Source organism: Lampetra planeri, chromosome 48 (genome assembly GCF_965212315.1).
Source record: "Lampetra planeri chromosome 48, kcLamPlan1.2.h2, whole genome shotgun sequence".
In the NCBI taxonomy this organism is placed as follows: domain Eukaryota; kingdom Metazoa; phylum Chordata; class Hyperoartia; order Petromyzontiformes; family Petromyzontidae; genus Lampetra; species Lampetra planeri.
This window is the reverse complement of record NC_136154.1, coordinates 3,779,882-3,799,609: the sequence shown is the minus strand read 5'-3', so window position 1 is coordinate 3,799,609 and position 19,728 is coordinate 3,779,882. Positions and strand designations below refer to the sequence as shown.

General features: G+C 50.6%; 1 protein-coding gene across 1 annotated transcript in view; it reads right to left on the bottom strand.

The window, feature by feature from the left end:
• Nucleotides 1-18,857, bottom strand: part of LOC144733866 (acidic mammalian chitinase-like) — a 46,688-nt gene extending 27,831 nt beyond the window's left edge. Inside the window, exons 1-4 of the mRNA XM_078615874.1 lie at nt 18,749-18,857; nt 4,043-4,091; nt 3,101-3,136; nt 463-673 (exon numbers count right to left, since the gene is read on the bottom strand). Of these exons, the coding sequence (XP_078472000.1) occupies nt 463-673; nt 3,101-3,136; nt 4,043-4,073 (278 nt within the window). The 5' untranslated portion in view covers nt 4,074-4,091; nt 18,749-18,857. The remainder of the gene's footprint in view (nt 1-462; nt 674-3,100; nt 3,137-4,042; nt 4,092-18,748) is intronic.
• Between the last annotated feature and the right edge of the window lie 871 nt (nt 18,858-19,728).

Sequence of the window (19,728 nt, the reverse complement as noted above, 5' to 3'; positions counted from 1 at the left end):
AAGCTCCTTCTCCTCCCTTCCTTCCTCTCCTCGCTCCCTTCCTACATCTCCTCCCTCTCCTCCTGTCCTCCCTCTCCTCCCTCTCCTCCCTTCTTCCCTGCCCCTCTCTTCACTCCCGATCTTCCTGCCTCATTTTCTCCCTTTCCTCCGCTCCCTTCCTCCCTCCCTCCCTCTCCTCCCTCCCTCCTTGCCCCTCCCTCCTAACCCTCCCTCCACTCTCTCCATCCTTCCCCATCCTCCCCCCCCCTTACTCCCTCTCCTCCACTCCCTCCCTTCTTCCCTCCCTCCTTTATTTCCTCCCTCCCTCTCCCCCTCCCTCCTTTCCCCTCACTCCCAAACCTCCCACCACTCCCTCCACTCCCTCCCTTCTTCCCTCTCCTTCCTCTCCTCCCTCCCTCCCTCGCTCCCTTTCCTCCCTCTCCTCCCTCCCCACCCCTCCCCTCCCGCCCACCCTCTACTCACTTCAGCTTGAGCTTTTGCATGGTGTCGAACGTCTGCAGGTCGTTCTGCTGAGTGGTGATCACTTGAAATTTCTCGTCGAATCCGGCGAAGGCGTAGATGATGTGCGTGCACAGGGTGGCGTCGACATTGTCTATGGTGAAGCGGCCAATGCCTTGGCGGTACTGGGACCAGTTGGTGAAGTAGCAGACGCGCTTGTACTCGGTCGCGGTGCCTTGGAGGGTAGGGGGGAGGGGGGCAGTAGGGGGAGGGGGGGGAGTCCGTTAGCCCTCGATAATGGTCATCGTCATCATCATGGTCACCGCCATCGTCATGGATACAGTCATTGTCATGGTCACAGTCATCATTACTGCTACCATCACTCTGATCATCGTCATCACCACAGTCATCGTCATGGTCACCGCCGTCGTCATTGTTACAGTCATCGTCACAGTCATTGTCATGGTAACCGTCATCGTCACTGTGATCGTCACAGTCATCGTCATGGTCACAGTCATCATCACCGCTACCATCACTGTGATCGTCGTCATCGCCACAGTCATCATCATGGTCACCGCCATCGTCATTGTTACAGTCATTGTCACAGTCATTGTCATGCTAAGTCATCGTCATCGCCGCATGGCTCTCCAAACCTCCGAGCGAAAGCTGCATTAACCTCATTTTCTAACTTGGAATGTTGTGAACGATGGAAGTCGGCCTTTCGCTTTCTCTAAACCAGCTGGAATAACTCCTCCATAAGCCAGGGTCTCTGGGGAGGTCTGCACGACATACCCAGGATCTCTGTGGAGGTCTGGACTGCATACCGAGCATCTCTGGGGAGGTCTGGATTGCATACCCAGCGTCTCTGTGGAGATCTGCACTCATAAACAATGCAACCATTGCAGCTGCATGAGCCACAGTCCTAAACCTCACCCATTTCCCCTCGGAATAACGGAAAGTGGGGGTGGGGGGGGCGATGCCAACTCCAGGTGCAAGCGATGATTAAATTCTCGCTTAATGGGGTCCTGGGTGTACTCTCACGACCGGAGTGGTAGAATGTCAAGCACATCTTACAGATGACAAGTCGATGGTCAGAGGGCAGATCAGCTCCATGATAGGTTCTGATGTCAAGGAAATGGGCCCGCATGCGCTGTTCCGTCACTATATAGTTCAGCGGATATTCTTACTTGGACCCATCCATGATGTGTGGATGCGCCGATGTCGGAACAGCGTGTTGGTAATTACAAGCCCATGGGCTGCACAGAAGTCTAGCAGCCTCCTACCGTTAAGAGCGCCACTGTGGCTCGGATATGTTTACTACCTCGCATGGTATAGAGGAGGTCGTGGGTTCGATCCCGACTCTAACGGCTGCTGTGTATTTGCAGTTTCTATGTCTCTCTCTCTTCCCCCGTGGTCGCGTGGATTTTTCTCCATATAGAATATTTGTCTGCTGCTATAAATATCTACATGGTCAGCCACTTCGTTCAGCTGTTATTTAGGCAGGTCGCTTGTGAAAAAATGATCGTGTTTGAGATAACAAAGAGTGGTGGGGTTGTTGTTGTTGAAAGCGGTGGTGGTGGTGTTGTTATGGTGACAAGGGGACAAGTGGGAGTGGTTAAGGAGGGGTAGGAGTAGTGATCGGGGTTGGGGTAGTGGTAGGGATAGTGATAGGGGTACTGATAGGAGCAATGATAGGACTAGTGGTAGCCGGTGGACTGGCTCTGGCTCTTGAAACAGGGGGTGACTGTTCTTCTGAACAAAATAATGAAGGGGATGTGGGAGCGTGACGGTGAGGTGTGTGAAGCTGTAAGTCCCAGGCTACTGTGAGCTCACCTCTCCATCAATAAGAGGCGAGGAGTGGTGGTTGTTACTTATGCCCGCACTGAAAGACGAACATCAGTTGAGGGATGCAGGCAAGGCCGATTAGCCAGACGCCTTCTATGACCTCCTGTCACAGGTGCTAGCTAAAGTGGCCCCTCGTGATAGTCATCCTGTTGGGTGACTTTAATGCCCGAGTGGGTCATGGCGCTGGCACCTGGTCTGGAGTGATTGGTTAGTTATGGGCCAGATCAGCTCAATAATAACTATCAACTGACAACACACGATATCTCAAACAAGTGGCTTATAATCATCACGTGGAAATGTATTGAAGCCAAATGGTAAAAGCACATGTGTATTAAATGTGGAGGGAAATAACTGGAGGACCCAGAGAAAATTCTGCACGACCACGGGGAGAGAGAGATAGAGACGTATACAGCAGGTATCAGGGTCGGGATCGAACCCACGACCTCCTGCATACCAGGCGAGGTAGTTAACATCTCATCAGGATCAGGATTAAACCCACGACCTCCTCCATACCAGGCGAGGTAGTTAACAACTTATCAGGATCAGGATTGAACCCACGACCTCCTCCATACCAGGCGAGGTAGTTAACATCTCATCAGGGTCGGGATCGAACCTACAACCTCCTGCATATCAGGCGATGTAGTTAACATCTCATCAGGATCGGGATTGAATCCGCAATCTCCTGTCCACCAGGAGAGGTAGTTAATATCTCATCAAGGTCGGGATGGAACCAACGACCTCCTGTCCACCAGGCGAGGTAGTTAACTTCTCATCAGGGTCGGACCCGGAAAGATCATAGAGCAGCGACTGTCCATACCTTCGGTGAACACGATGAAGCTTCCAGCCACCAGGCCTGCACGCCACACAAAGACAAAGATCCCCCGTGTAGCCTTAACAGACTGTTGAGGCATGTGTTGTTAGCGAGTAGCAGCAGTGCCTAAGAAGAAGGATGGACATCTCAATGTATATCTCTGAATATTTATGCATCTCTATGTATTTTTACTACTTTCTATGTACATCTTTGAGTCTCGGAGTCTCCATATATCTCTGTATTTCTATGACTCTATTAGTCTCTATGCATCTATATGAGTCTCTATGTATATCTCTGAATCTCGATGAGTATCTTCATATGTATGGGTATCTCTATGTACAGTATATGAATGCGTCTCTATCAATCTCTACGTATCTCTATTAGTTGCTATACATTTCTATGAGTCTCTGTATATCTCTGAATTTTCATGTATCTATTTGTATCTTCTCTATGAGTCTATGTGTATCTATGCATCCCTATGAATCTCCACGTGCCTCTATGAGTATCTTTGAGTATGCATCTATATATATGAGACTCTATATGTCTCTATATAGATCTCTAAGTCTTTATATATACAACTCTATGAATCTCTATGAGTCTCAATGTATCTCTCCATATCTCTATAAGTCTCTACGTACATCTATGATTCTCTACGTAACTCTATGAGTCTCTATGGATATATCTACGTCGCTATGTATCTCTGAGTCCATATGTATATCTCGGAGTCTCGATGCCTCTCTATGTATCTCAATGTATCTCCATGTATCTCGTTGTATCTCGATGAGTCTCTATATACATCTCTGACTCTCTGACTATGTGACACCAGGCATATGTGTGTAGCTGTAGCAGAGTAGCTGTAGCTGTAGCAGAGCAGCTGTAGCTGGCTATGAGACACCAGACATCTAGATGTAGCTGTAGCGGAGTAGCTGATGGGGTGATGTCACTCACACAGGAGGAACAGATGCGGAATCGTCCCCATGTCTCCGCAAGTTGCTTCCTGCAAAGGAGAATCGAAATCAATGGTTAGGCGTCCCCTACCCACACCCTATGTGCCTCTGGGCTCTGCGTGGAGACGATGGTGTACACCCCTTCGTCCCACCATTGGCTCACCCACCTACAAACTGGCCCAATATCTGTTTGAGACCTTGCAGTCATTCACTGGTAAGACCACCTCTTCTGTACTTAGCTCACCTGGTATTGTCAATTAAGGACATCTCACTGTCCGCAGGTGATTTGGCTCGTTAGTTTGCAATCATTGAAGATTTGGTCCAACAATGATTGAATGCTGATGTACTGGCCCTGGTGAGACACTGCCTCATCAATACATGCTTCACCTGGAATTGAACATTCTACAAACAAATTGAAGGCACCCCAATGGGTTCTTCCTTATCTCCGGTTGTTGCCTATATTTTCATGGAAAAATTTGAGATGGTTGCCATCCAGGTATCCACGCTTCGCCCGTCCTTGTAGAAGAGGTACGTGGATGACACATTTGTCATCTGGCCACATGGCCGATCAGCTCTGAACTAATTCCTCAACCACATCAATTTCATACACTCAGAGAGACATGGCCAAAATAACTATTGAAGGTAAATCCTTGAAAACACAAATTAAGCTCGGGCACGTAAGTTACTACTTTGTTTAATCAAACCCTATGTATGTGTAATGCGGGCGTAAGCGACCTTCCGGATGTGACGTCACGGGGGGTGGAGTCACGTGACGTGGGTGGAAGGTTCGGGTCCTTAAGCAGGTAAACCGGAAGGGGAAGGCAGTCGGGGTGTGAACGGAAAAGAGTAAGGCCACGCGGGCGAGTGAGAAGAGGGGGCACCGTCGGCCAGCGGGAGCCAACCCCGAAGACAGGAGGAAGCTACAGAGTGGTGTGGAGCTGCAGAGAAGACAGCCAGAAGGGCTGCGTGTTAGAGGCAGCGGTGTGGCTGCCAGGTGTGGCAGGAGCGAGAAGAGGGAGAGACAGCACGAGGCTGTCAGAGCTGCGGAGTGGACGAAGGAGAGAGGAGTTGCAGCGAGTACAGCCAAAGGGGCTGTGTGAGAGTAACAGCAGCGGGGCTGCTGTTGTGGACTGGGGCGACATCGGAGTCAGCACCGTGGAGAAGCTACAGAGTAGAGACAGCGGTGTGGGAATACAGTACGAACCAAATAAAGGACACTGAGCCAGACATCGTGGTCAAGTCTTTTATTACACTGGTGCCAAAAGTGCAACGGCATGTCGAAGCAAGTGAGGAAGAAAGTTACTCCGGCGCCTGCATCAGCTTCTTCGTCCGACGACGACGATCTCCCTCCAACCACGGATTCTGCTGGGGTGGTGGAGGAGAGCCCTGCTGAGGCGAGCACGGGGACGGGAGTGGAGGATGTCGGCGCGGTAGCGGGTCCGTCGACATCATCGGACGCTGATCGAAGATGGCAACAGATGGCGGTAAAACTGGACGCACTAAAGGACGTCCTGACGCATTTATGTCATCTCGTCGCGCTAGGGACGACGGAGGAAGCAGTCGGTGCTCCACGGGCCGCCACGTTGCCTGCCCTGCCGCCGCCATTGGCCACGCGGCAAGAAGCCGCCATCTTGCGCGCTCCGCGGCGCCAAACCGCCATCTTGGCCACGCCGCGAGCCGACGCCATTTTGAATTTGCCACCACAACAACCACCATTGGAAGATGGCGAGAAGAGGAGTCGGAGTCGCCACCTTACCACAGTTAAAGAATTTTCCATCGGGGGGGATTGGAGCGCTTTCGCCTGCCGATTCTTGGCGGCGGTACACACAGCAAGATGGACCGATGCTGAGGCCTTGGAGGTGTTGCCGACTCTACTGGACGACGAATCTGTTCGATTTTTCCGTTCCATAACGACCGATAAGAAGACAACTTTACGTGGAGTTTTTGAAGAAATGGCCGACGCTTATGAGCCACCTGATGATGCGCATCGGCGATTCGCTCAACGACAACGAGCACCAGAGGAGTCGCCCGTGGCGTTCAGGGGTGCGGTGCTGGAGCTGGCCATGGCAGCTTATCCTGAGACGCCACAGGACCTGCTCGAGCCTCTCATATTAGGGAAAATGTTGGAGCTGTCTCGGGATCTAGGGATCCCCATGCCTGTGTGTGGGCATGAGAAACTAACTTCCCGGGCGGCTGCTAAGTGTCTCGATGCGCAATTTAATCTCCGTCGCTGGAAACAAGTGACGGCGTGGACGGGGGGGCCCGTCAAAGAAGGGGATGCGCTGGGGTGGGACCCTGCACAGGCTGTCTACGTTCCGGATGACCGGGGCCCTCAACAGCTGACGGCCGCCTCCGCTCCATGGACGGGACGCGGCGGGCCGGGGCCGCGCGCTGCGCTACCGGAACGGGGCCGTCGGGATGCAAGGCCTGCGCTTCGGCGCAACGATGCCGAATGCTTCCGCTGCGGGCGTAGGGGCCACTACGCCAGAGACTGCTGGGCCCGCTTACCGGCTCCGCCGCAGCAGGAGGCCTCGGTACCGGACAAGCCGACTAAAGATCCTCCGAAACAGGCATGTCGGCACGCACCAGACACCCGGCAAGGCTTTGCACCTCACCCATCACCTTCGTTGCGCGATCCTAATGTTGTTGTTAAAGAAAGCCCTTCGACGGGGCCTTGTCGCTCGGTGACGCACTGGCGCAAATTGGCACGGAGAGTCGTCGCGGCCGCTACGGGTTCGTCCACTGTACCGGGGTCTTTACAAGGGGTGGACGTACGCATTTTGGTCGACTCCGGCGCGTCTGCGACTATTATTTCGGATGTCATTTTCCATCTGTTGGGCATCCCGCCGGGGGCTGTGCGTCCGGTTTATGGGTCGTGCGTCGCTGCGAACGGGGGTAGCATGGGTATCGTGGGCCAGGTGGATGCTAAGATATCTATTGGGGATGTGTCGGCTTCGGGCGTTGTGTTAATATCGAGATCTTTGGCGGTTCCTTGCTTGTTAGGCACCGATTTTTTGGCTAAGATGCCCATTTTTATCAAAATCAATGAGAATTGTATTGAACTGCCGGGGGGCCGTCAAATCTCGTTTCTGCCGTCGCCCTGGGGGCGACCTGCTTCGGCCGTACAAGTGCAGGCGCTGTCCGTCGCATCTGTGGACATCCCACCTGGTTCACAGATGCTTATACCCTTGCGGTATCGGAAGCCCCTGCCTGATCGGCTAGGAGCAGTAGGGGTCTTGTTGTCACCGTCCACCACGATAACAACCGGGTTGGCGTTAGTGGGGGCACAGACCATCGTCCGGCCGGATCAATTACCGTTTTTACAGGTGCTTAATGCGGGGGGGGGGGGAAACGTCCGTGTTCCGGCCGGTACGGTTGTGGCACATGCCACTACGGCGTTTGCGACGCATGATTGTCCGCATAGCCGGGGAGTGGTTGCTGGGGTTTCTGAGCCAAGGGGTTCGGATAATCGTTGGGTTGCTGACTTATGTGATGGAAATTCTTCCCTGTCCATGGAGCAACGTGGTGCGCTGCGTAAATTGTTGTTGACGTATTCCGATGTGTTCAGCTCCGATGATTTGGATTTGGGCCGCACATCGTTGCTTTACCATCACATTGAGACGGGCGATGCTGCCCCTATTCGATTAAATTCGCATCGGATGAGTCCTGCGGAGCGAGAACACGTGCGGGGGGCAGTGGAAGACATGTTGGCTGCGGACATTATATCGCCATCTAACAGCCCATGGGGCGCTCCTGTCGTCTTGGTTAAGAAAAAGGATGGCAAATTGCGATTTTGTGTTGATTTCCGGAAATTGAATAAGATATCGGTGGCAGATGCGTACCCCCTGCCGCGTATGGATGACTCCCTCGACGCATTGTCGGGGGCTAAGTTCTTTTCCACACTGGACCTCTCTTCGGGATTTTGGCAGCTTCCCCTTGACGAGTCCTCACGGGAGAAAACCGCATTCCGTACGCCGCAGGGGTTATTTCAATTCAACTGTCTCCCGATGGGATTGAATGCGGCCCCTGCTACATTTCAAAGATTGATGGAGCTCGTTTTGACGGGGTTGCAGTGGGAGACGTGTCTTATATATTTGGACGATATTATTGTCTTCAGCCGCACATTTGAGGAACATTTAACGCGGCTGGAGACAGTGTTCACGAGGATGCGTTCTGCCAAATTGAAATTCAAACCAAAAAAATGTCACCTACTGCAACGGTCCGTCCGTTATTTGGGGCACATTGTGAGTGCTGAGGGGGTGTCCACGGATCCGGAAAAGACGGCGTGCGTCCGGGATTGGCCGACTCCGGCCACCGTGGGGGATGTCCGGCGGTTTTTGGGATTTGCCTCGTATTACCGAAGATTTGTGCCGGGTTTTGCGACGATTGTGAGGCCCTTGCATCTCCTTACGGGTAAAGGACGGAAGTTTGTTTGGGGACAGCTGGAGGAGGCGGCCTTTCGGAGTCTGCGTGATATATTGGCTACGGCCCCAACATTGGATTATCCCGATTTCGATCACCCATTCATTCTTGATACGGACGCGAGTGACACAGGTATTGGGGCGGTATTATCACAGTCTAAAGGGGGTGTAGAGCGAGTCGTGGCGTATGGTAGCCGAGTCTTGTCTCCTGCGGAAACCCGCTACTGTGTCACTCACAGAGAACTATTGGCGGTTGTTTTTTTCCTACGTCAATTTCGACCGTACCTCTACGGTCGTTCTTTTATTGTGCGTACGGATCATGCGGCCTTGCAATATGCCCTTAAAATTGACCAGCCATCCGGACAGTTGGCACTTTGGTTGGACACGCTACAGGAATTTTCCTTCCAAATTCAACATCGGAAGGGAGTGCGCCATGCGAACGCTGACGCACTTTCCAGATTACCGCGGCGCGCCCCTTGTAAATGTGCGTCGGGGACGCATAGGTGTTCGCCGATTCTAAACCCCCCTCAGCCGCTTACGTTGGCCGTCGAGAAGTCGGACACTCCGATGGAACCGGGACCGGCTGACGGGGTTTTGAATCTGCCGCGGTCTGTCTGGATCCGGGAACAGATGATAGATGAGTCGTTGGTGTCCTTGCGGAAGCGGTCTACTAGGGACAATGGGAGTCCGAGTACGGCTGTGGGGCCGCAAACCGCTCTCCGAGATGGTCTGCTTATTTGGCGGGAGGGGTTCCAGGAACGTTGGCGCCTGGTGGTGCCAACGTCCTTGCGATTCGAGTTGATTAGAACTCTCCATTGTGACACTCTCTTACATTTAGGGGTGCAGAAGACCTTGTTGACGTTGCAACGTCATTATTTTTGGCACGGCATGGCGACAGATGTCGTAGGGCAGGTGCGCGCGTGCCCTGCGTGTGCACGACGTAAGCCGCCGAAACATCCTTACGTGCTGCCTCTCCAGTCGATTCAGGTGTCTCGAGTCAATGAATTGGTGGCACTTGACATATTGGGACCTTTTCCACCATCGGCAAGGGGTAATAAATATTTGCTGGTAGGGGTTGAGTACCTCTCCCGTTGGCCGATGGCCTGGCCGTTGCCCGATCAGTCGGCCGCGGCCATTACCGACGCCTTTTTGTTTGGGTATATTATGGACAAGGGGGCGCCTGAGAGACTCCTCACGGACCAGGGCAGGAATTTCTCTTCTAAATTATTGGCGGAAGTGTGCGCGGGCCTTGGGACTAAGAAAGTACGGACATCCCCATACCATCCGCAGACGGATGGTATGGTTGAACGGCTGAACAGGACATTGTCTGCCATGCTTTGCCATACCGTGAGCGAACAACAATCAGATTGGGATCTGCACATCCCCGGAGTGCTTTCGGCGTACAGGATGACGCCTCATGCGGCTACAGGGTATTCGCCGTTTTACCTTATGTATGGTCGGGAAAACGTGCCGCCGGTGGATGTGCAATTGGGAACTGGGGTGAAGGGACCTCGTAAACCACTTCCTGAATACATTCAGGACACGGTTCGCCGAGTCACGGAGGCACGGGAGAATGCCCGCGTGGCTACGGCCAAAGCCCAGGCCCGGAACGAGCGGTATGCGCGACGGTCCGAGGGGGAGTGCCCCTGGAAGGTTGGGGACCTAGCCTGGCTTCATTGTCCACAGGTACGTCCGGGAACCTCTCCTAAATTGCACAAACCTTGGCATGGTCCCGTACGCCTCATTGCGGTTCCCAACCCACAGTCAGCACGCGTCCAAATTGGATCTCGTCGCTGGGTTGTGCATACGTCGCGCTTGAAACCATATGTTGCTCCCCTACATGATGCGTCATCCCCCAATGTTGCCTTGCCGGGGTCTGTTGCTGCTGACTCTCCCCTGCCTGCGTCCATTGATCTTGCTAGAGCGCCTGTCGTACCTGTTCCAGACAGGCCGGCCGTGACACTGCGGGGGACGAGGGGCCCTGCTCGGAGGACGCCTGCCAGGTCTGCGGGACCTTCGAGCCCTGCAGCCCTTCCGACCCCGCTGCAGGCACGTTCGCGGGACAAGCCCAAGACTAATTCTTTAGGGACACGGGACGTTGGTGGACTTCCAGCTGTAACAGGGGGAATACCCCCTGTCATTCCTCGAGTTCCATCGCGTTCCCGTTCTGCGAGTGGGCCGCCGACCGTCCGGGACAGGCCGGCGACCCGCACACGTTCCAAATCGCTTATGTTTCGTTGATTGTTGCTGTGTTGTTGTTTTTTTCTTACAGTTGTATTTATTGCATGCTTTTCGTACGTTCGTTGATGTTACTTGCGTTGTTGTTCTTGCTGTTACATTGTATGCTTAGTGTCCTTTAGGGGGGAAGGTCGGTTCGCCGCATTACGATTTGCTATTGGTCAGCCGAGGTCGGCTGGGATTTTTCTACGGGGGAGGGTGGTGTAATGCGGGCGTAAGCGACCTTCCGGATGTGACGTCACGGGGGGTGGAGTCACGTGACGTGGGTGGAAGGTTCGGGTCCTTAAGCGGGTAAACCGGAAGGGGAAGGCAGTCGGGGTGTGAACGGAAAAGAGTAAGGCCACGCGGGCGAGTGAGAAGAGGGGGCACCGTCGGCCAGCGGGAGCCAACCCCGAAGACAGGAGGAAGCTACAGAGTGGTGTGGAGCTGCAGAGAAGACAGCCAGAAGGGCTGCGTGTTAGAGGCAGCGGTGTGGCTGCCAGGTGTGGCAGGAGCGAGAAGAGGGAGAGACAGCACGAGGCTGTCAGAGCTGCGGAGTGGACGAAGGAGAGAGGAGTTGCAGCGAGTACAGCCAAAGGGGCTGTGTGAGAGTAACAGCAGCGGGGCTGCTGTTGTGGACTGGGGCGACATCGGAGTCAGCACCATGGAGAAGCTACAGAGTAGAGACAGCCGTGTGGGAATACAGTACGAACCAAATAAAGGACACTGAGCCAGACATCGTGGTCAAGTCTTTTATTACATATGTAACACATTCCTGCGGAGGGAGCTGGTAGGAACGTTGGGTTGCTCGGTCAATGGCCAGGGTCAACGGCGGCGTGGTGTATTCCGCAAATATGCCCGACTGTGAGGGTGGGCACAAGCCGGCGTGAGTAGGTTAAACGTTGAGTTGTATATAAGGGCACCACGGGGTGACCAGCCCCTCCCCACCCAGCCCCACCCCTCCCACCCCCCACCCAGCCCCACCCTCCCCACCCAGCCCCACCCTCCCCTCCCCACCCAGCCCTACCCAGCCCCTCTCCACCCTCCCCTCACCACCCAGCCCCTCCCTGCACGACGGACACAATAATCCCCTGTGGGTTGGTGTAACCAGGAGGTTTATACCAGTATTAACATTATGCACTTTTTTAACGATTGAGAGACAAAGGGGTGCAAGGCTGCAGTAAAGCTTTAATAACCACAGCATTGGAGTAGTTGGCTGTCGCTATAAATGTCTACATGATGAGAATGATGATAAGCCACTTTGCTGAGCTACTATCCTTTGTGATGGCCAAGTCGCTTCTGAAGAAGAAGTTACACAGCTCAGTGGGGCCTTACCTGGTAAGACGAGTCTTCGTGTGATGAGTCTGTTGGTTGCTGTGTGATGATTCTGTGGGTATTTATGTAACGAGTATGAGGGTCTCTGTGTGATGAGTCGATGGGTCTCTGTGTGAAGAGTCTTTGGGTCCCTGTGTGATGAGATTATAGGTCTCTGTATGATGAGTCTATGGGTCTCTGTGTGATGAGTCTATAGGTCTCTGTGTGATGATTCTGTGGGTATCTATGTGATTAGTCTGTGGGTCTCTGTATGATGAGTCTGTGGGTCTCTGTGTGATGAGTCTATGGGTCTCTGTGTGAAGAGTCGATGGGTATCTGTGTGATGAGTCTGTTGGTCGCTGTGTGATGATTCTGTGGGCATTTATGTCATGAGTATGGGGGTCTCTGTGTGATGAGTCGATGGGTCTCTGTGATGAGTCTTTGGGTCCCTGTGTGATGAGATTATAGGTGTCTGTATGATGAGTCTATGGGTCTCTGTGTGATGAGTCTGTGGGTCTCTGTGTGATGATTTTGTGTGTATCTATGTGATGAGTTTGTAGGTCTTTGTGTGATGATTCTATGAGTATCTGTGTAATGAGTCTATGGGTATCTGTGTGGCGAGTCTTTGGGTCTCTGTGTGATGAGCCTATGGGTCTCTGTGTGAGTCTATGGGTATGTGTGTGAGTCTATTGGTCTCTGTGTGATGAGTCTATGGATTCCTATGTGACGAGTCTGTGGGTCTCTGTGTGATGAGTTTGTAGGTCTTCGTGTGATGAGTCTATGAATACCTGTGTAATGAGTCTATGGGTATCTGTGTGGCGAGTCTATGGGTTTGTCTATGATGAGTATATGGGTCTTTGTATGATAAGTCTTTGGGTCTCTGTGTGATGAGTGTCTGGGTCTCTGTGTGATGAGTCTATGGGTCTCAAATACACCCAAAACATATTAGTCTATGTTTTGGGTGTATTTTTATTTTCAGTGATTTGTTGACCTTTCCTATACTTTGCACTCCCATCGTGTAAAACGTCGTAAACGGGAAACCGCCCATAACCTACAGAAGTTGATTTTCCACCCCGATATATTTAACAAACTAAATCGGAGCGTATCGTCGAACAATCGACAGAGTAGCTGTTAATTCACTTATCATCCGCAATTTAAGACGTAATTACCTAAGCTCCTTAAAGCCACACACTTATTGAAATCAAAGGCACTGCCACTAATAACGTGCTCACGATTACACGCGCGGTGGTGTCTGCCTGTGTCTACAATTACATTGACACGAATGAGGTTAAACTCACAGAAAGACAAAGATCCCCCGCGTAGCTTCTAACAGACTGTTGGGGAAAGTGCTGTTAGCGAGCACCTATGAAGGCCAGCACTGTGGCACACGAGGGGGTGGGTGGCCAGCACCACGCCCGGCCGTCTTTGTCTCCCCAGGGGTGATGTTTCACACAGCGCACCGGGTATTGAGTCGACCCAGGGGAGGCTGAGTTGACCTAGGGGAGGCCCAGGACCGGTTCAGATCATCGCTATCACTGCTGCTGTTGGTGGTGGCCTTGAGCGAGAATCGAACACGGGTGGTCGCCGGGTTCGTCGAAGCGCAGTTCAGCAGAGCGCTAACCGCTGCACCACCACCCCCCACGGGTTACGAACAGACACACTTGTGGTCAAACTGGATCTCGGCTCCACAGATGACGATGATTATTGTAATCATCATTATTTTAATCTATCCACTTAATCTCTCACGAACGTCGAACGCTCAGAAATGTCACTTGCCAAGCACCTCGCGGAACTCAAATGCTGATGAGCGACAGCTCCGTGACATAGAGTGGCCCCGCGTGGGTGGATAGCGGATGGGTGATTGGGTGGTCGAGTGGCTGGTTGGATGAGTGGATGGGTGAATGGGTGGTAGGGTGGATGGGTGGTTGGGTGAATGGATGGATGAGTTGCTGGGTGGATGGGTGGTAGGGTGGATGGGTGGTTGGGTGAATGGATGGATAAGTGGATGGGTGAATGGGTGGGTGGGTGGTTGGTTAGATGGGTGGTTGTGTAGTCTATGGGTGGGTAGATGGGTGGATGGGTGGCTGAGTGTATGGGTGACTGAGTGGCTAGGTGGATGGGTGTGTATCTGTGTGTACGTGTATGTCTGGGGAGCGGTAGCGTAGCGGTTAGTGCTGTGCTACGAACCCGGCCACCCGAGTTCGATTCCCGCTCACGGCCAACCACCAGTGACGATTATCTGGAACGCTCCTGGGCCTCCCCTAAGTCAACTCAGCCTGTCGGGCGGTGTGTCGAAAACATCGCCACTGGGGAGACAAAGGCAGCCAGGCGTGGTGCTGGCCACCCACCCCCTTGTGTGCCACAGTGCCGGCCTTCGTAGGTGCTGCTCACTAGCAGCATCTTTGTCTTTTGCGTGGTCAACCTCATTCGTGCAAATGTAATTGTACACACACACCGCCACCGCGCGTGTGATTATGAGCACGTAGCGGCAGTGCCTTTGATGTCAATAAGTGTGGCTTTTAGGAGCTTACGTAATTACATCTTCAATTACGGACAACGTCTTCTTGGTTCTTTCGGTAAAGTCACGTAGAAGGAAAATAATAAAATAATAAAAATAAAACATTTCGGCCACAACGCAAGCAGCCGTCTTCAGGCGGAGAACAGGTATGTCGAGAAGGCAGACCTGTTCTCCACCTGAAGACGGCTGCTTGCGTTGTGGCCGAAACGTCGTGAGAATTATTTTATTACGTTTTATTTTTATTATTTTATTATTTTCCTTCTACGTGATGACTTTACCGAAAGAACCAAGAAGATGAATCCCTGCAGTCACGAAAGCTTTAAATCGAAAAATTACGGACAACGTATTAGATAAGTGATTTGACGGGGCTGAGTCTATTGTTCGACGACACGCACCGATTTAGTTTGTTAAATATATCGGGGAGGAAAATCAAACGTCTGTAGGTTACGGGCGGTCTGACGTTTACGACGTTTTATATCAGAATCAGTCATTTAGACGGCAGGAGGTATCTGATGAGCTGTGAAGCTCTTTAGTCACAGATGATCCAGTAAGCGGCACGCGGTTAGAACGTTACAACAGTAACCAATACGAACACAGGATGGGAGTGCAAAGTATAGGTAAGGTATCATGGGACCTCCTTTGCCAGTACCAAAATATACTAATAGGGTTTTTCCCCTTTTTTCGACCAGATGACTTTTGGCGTCATCTGGTCGAACACCATATGAGACTAGGCTCCAAAGAAAGCTGTCTCTGGTGTGGACCAATCAGTTTCAAAGACAATGCATAAATTATCAGAGTATTGCTTTTTGTTTGCATTTGACTGCAAGTATTGTGGTTAATGTAAGCATGATTCCTTGCAAAAGGTGTCAGTTTTGTTGCCATAAAAAAGGGGAAAACCCCTATTAGTATAGGTAAGGTAAACAAACCAATTACAATATAAATAAACCTAAACCAGAGACTCACACAGATACCCATAGACTCATCATACAGAGGCCCAGAGACACATCACACAGAGATCAGTAAACTCATCACACAGAGACCCACAGACTCATCACACAGAGACCAGTAGACTCATCACACAGAGATCCACAGACTCACCACACAGAGACCCATAAACTCATCGCACAGAGACCCACAGACTCATCACACAGATACCCTTAGACTCATCACACAATACACACAAACACACATACATTCAGACATACAACTAAACCATCCCACATCATATCAGACAAAGCCTACTAATGTAATGATCAACGTATGTTTCTGAAGTGAACTGGCCAACCACAAATTATAGCTCAACAAACGTTGGGTTTAAATTTGGACATTGATAACAGCAGTAGCAGCAACATTACTATTACACTAATAATCATCCATAAATGATATGTATTTTGGGTTAAATCTCTGTAAATATAGATGTTGTGTCGATAAACCCACCAACGCTCGACACCACAGCTAATTAGTTAAGGGTTTGTGGCCAAGGAAGTTACTTAGTTCAGCACTAACCGGTTGTGTGTTGGAGATTTAAACCCACAGCAAAATGCACAAGTATTTCCAGCACACAGATAACCCGTGTGAAAAATAAGAATAGGTTCATACCCTTTCTGGCAATAAAACAGGAGTTGTGTAAAGATGGTCAAACACCAAATAGATAAAACCTTTAGCATGGAATGCAGTCTCTGCATTAACCACACAGTATTTGTGATGAACATGCAAACACACATGGCTCTGATAGTAATATTACATGTATTGCTTTTCAAACGGATTGCCCTATAACAGAGTACTCGTCTCACCACTCGCGTCAGACCAGAGAACAATGCCCAAAGGCGAACGGTACAAGGGAAATGCCACACGTAGCAGAGCCACATCCATCTCCGGGTGAGCAGCAGCTACATCATGGGATTCCTTTTTGCCAGTGTAAACGTATGAATAATAAGAATGAGTGTTTTCCCCTTTCTGGCAGTAATACAACAAGAGTTGTGTTAAGATGTTCAAACACCAAATGGATTGTAGCTTTTGCAAGGCATTAAGTCTCTGCATTAACCACACAGTACTTGCGGTGAAGATGCAAACTTACATGGCTCTCATACTCCCCCCTCTCTTACCTATATAGCCTCTTGTCACAGCAGCCCTTTTGCCCACTTCAGCAATTGTTTCTTGCTGTGGTTGTCCCACCTGATAACGGACGCTTGTGTTGCGCCCGAAACGTCGTGATTTAATTTATTTTATTTGATACCTACGTGACTTTACCGAAAGAACCAAAGAGTATGGATCCCTGAAGTCACGAAAACTTCAAATCTAGATTACTATCTACGTGACTTTACCAAAAGACCCAACAAATATGAATTCCTGCAGTCACGAAAGTCAAGATTTAGTTGCATACCTGTCAACCCATACTGTTTAGTTTAACATGTAGGCTTTCGTGACCAATATCATTCCATCCATAACACAGGTTATTCTTTTAGGTTAGATCGCTGAAATATAGAATTCGCCCCTGCTCTCCAGGTCGCAGGGTCAAATGTTTCCAGAGACCGGGGGGCTATGGGTAGATGTTTGACAGAAGTACCGTGGCTAAGGGCTTCGGATGTCCTTTCTAAAACCATCAACGACAAACCTGTCAACCCCTAATCAGTGCCCTACCTTTTTGCAGACCAATTCAGACCTTATTAGTGACCCCATGCCCTTTATAAATCTCAACGTTCATCCTACAAAGTCCCATCACAAGGGAGAAACACAAACAAATAAACATTTTTTTTCTTATTTTTTTGCCCGTATTGAAACGGCTGTCAACAGTGTGAAACTGAAAATTCAATGTCTCCTGTACAAAAATACGGTTAAACCGTATGGGTTGACAGGTATACTTCATCAACATTGGAGTCTATGAGAGGCTTTAACATTGGAGTCTATGGGAGATTTTAAGATTGGAGTTTATGGGAGACTTCAACATTGGAGTCTATGGGAGACTTTAACATTGGAGTCTATGGGAGACTTTAACATTGGAGTCTATGGGAAACTTTAATATTGGAGTTTATGGGAAACTTTAACATTGTAGTCTACGGGAGATTTTAACTTTGGGGTCTATGGGAGACTTTAACATTGGAGTCTATGGGAGACTTTAACATTGGAGTATATGGGAGATTTTAACATTTGAGTCTATGGGAGCTTTTAACATTGTGGTCTATGGGAGATTTTATTTTTGGAATCTATGGGAGACTTTAACATTGGAGTATATGGGAGACTTCAAAATACATGTCAACCCCTAATCAGTGCCCTACCTTATTACAGATCTATTCAGACCTTATTGGTAACCCCGTGCCCTTAATAAATCTCAACGTTCATCCTGCAACGTTCCATAACAAGGGAGAAACACAATCAAATATATATATATATTTATTACAAGAATACAGGATAAACCGTATGGTCCGTAAGACATTTTTTTTGGGTTAGATCGCGTAAATATTTGAGAAAATTACGTATAGAAACCCACAGAGACTCACAACAGATGCAGAGAGACTCATACAGACATATAGAGACTCATAGAGAACCCATTAGATACACATAGATACATATAGACTCAGAGACCCATAGAGGCACACAGAGACACGTAGATATATGGACTCATAGAGACTCATAGAGAACCCACAGAGACACATAGATACATAGAAACTCATAGAGACTCGTAGAGAATCACAGATACCGACAGATACCTCGAGGGACCCACAGGGACATAGATACCCATATATACAGAGACTCAGATACTCATAGAGACTCACAGAGCCCCACAGAGACACATATATACATAGAGACCCACAGAGACACATACCAGATGCAGAGAGACCCATAGAAACACATAGAAACATAGAGACCCACAGACACATAGAGACCCATAGAGACATAGAGACCCATAGAGACATATCAGATACATAGTAATACATAGAGATTCATAGCGACCCATAGAGACACACATATAGAAACAGATCCATAGAGACTCATACATACATAGAGACTCATAGACTCACAGAAACCCATAACGCGTTATAAATACCCACAGAGACACAAAACGACCCATAGAGACCCACAGCCATATACAGATACCCATAGAGACACATAGAGACACAGAGACACAGAGAGAAGGCAGAGACACAGAGACACAGAGACACAGAGAGAAGGCAGAGACACAGAGACACAGAGACAAGGCAGCTACACAGAGACACGAGTCCACAGTTGCTCCGCTCACCTGTGGACGCTCGGAAGATCTGGGGAGCGCTGCGCGTGGTGGGATGGGATGGGGAGAGAGATGGGGAGAGATTGAGGAGGGTAGGTCCTCTGGTCTCTGCCGGAGTAGCCGATGCAACGCCGCCTTTTAAATTCACCCCGGGGGTGTGGGGGGCGGTGTGAAGAGAGGAGGGGAGAGGTTTGAGAACTCGGGGGACCCAATCAGAGGCCTTCCTTCCCTCCCTCCCTCGAAGACTCCGCAGCCATCCATCAGCACCCCAACAAGACAAAGATGACCCAGGTAGCCTCTAACAGAGTGTTGTGGGCAAGTGTTGCTAGTAACAAGCAACACCTATACACACACAGAGACAAAGATTCCCCGTGCAGCCTCATACAGACTGTCGGGACAAGTGCTGTTAGTAGCGAGCAGCCAGCAGCACCGATGAAGGCTACCGGCACTGTGGCACACGAGGGGGTGGGTGACCAGCACCACGCCCGGCCGCCTTTGTCTCCCCAGTGGCGATGTGTACATACCGAACCAGGTACTCATTTGAGGCTGAGTCGACCTAGGGGAGGCCCAGGACCAGTTCAGATAATCGTCACTAGTGCAGACACACAGAGACACACACAGAGACACACACACAGTTACACAGAGACACACACACACAGAGAGACACACACACAGTTACACAGAGACACACACACAGAGACACACACACACAAACACACGGAGACACACACACAGACACACAGAGATACACATACAAAGATCCCACGTATAGCCTGAACATACTGTTGGGGCAAGTGCAGAGATGCACACAGAGATACACAGACCAATGCCAATACAGCCGAAAAGTGGCGGTGACGGCGCTTGTGCCAGGCTAGGTGCACTTTGAGGCCACGTTATGTGTCGAAGGCTCGCTGCTGGCAGGTCACGGGACAGACTCTGCAGGTGCCACATGGGTTGACTGCTGTGCCAGGCTAGGTGCAGGAGGAGGATGT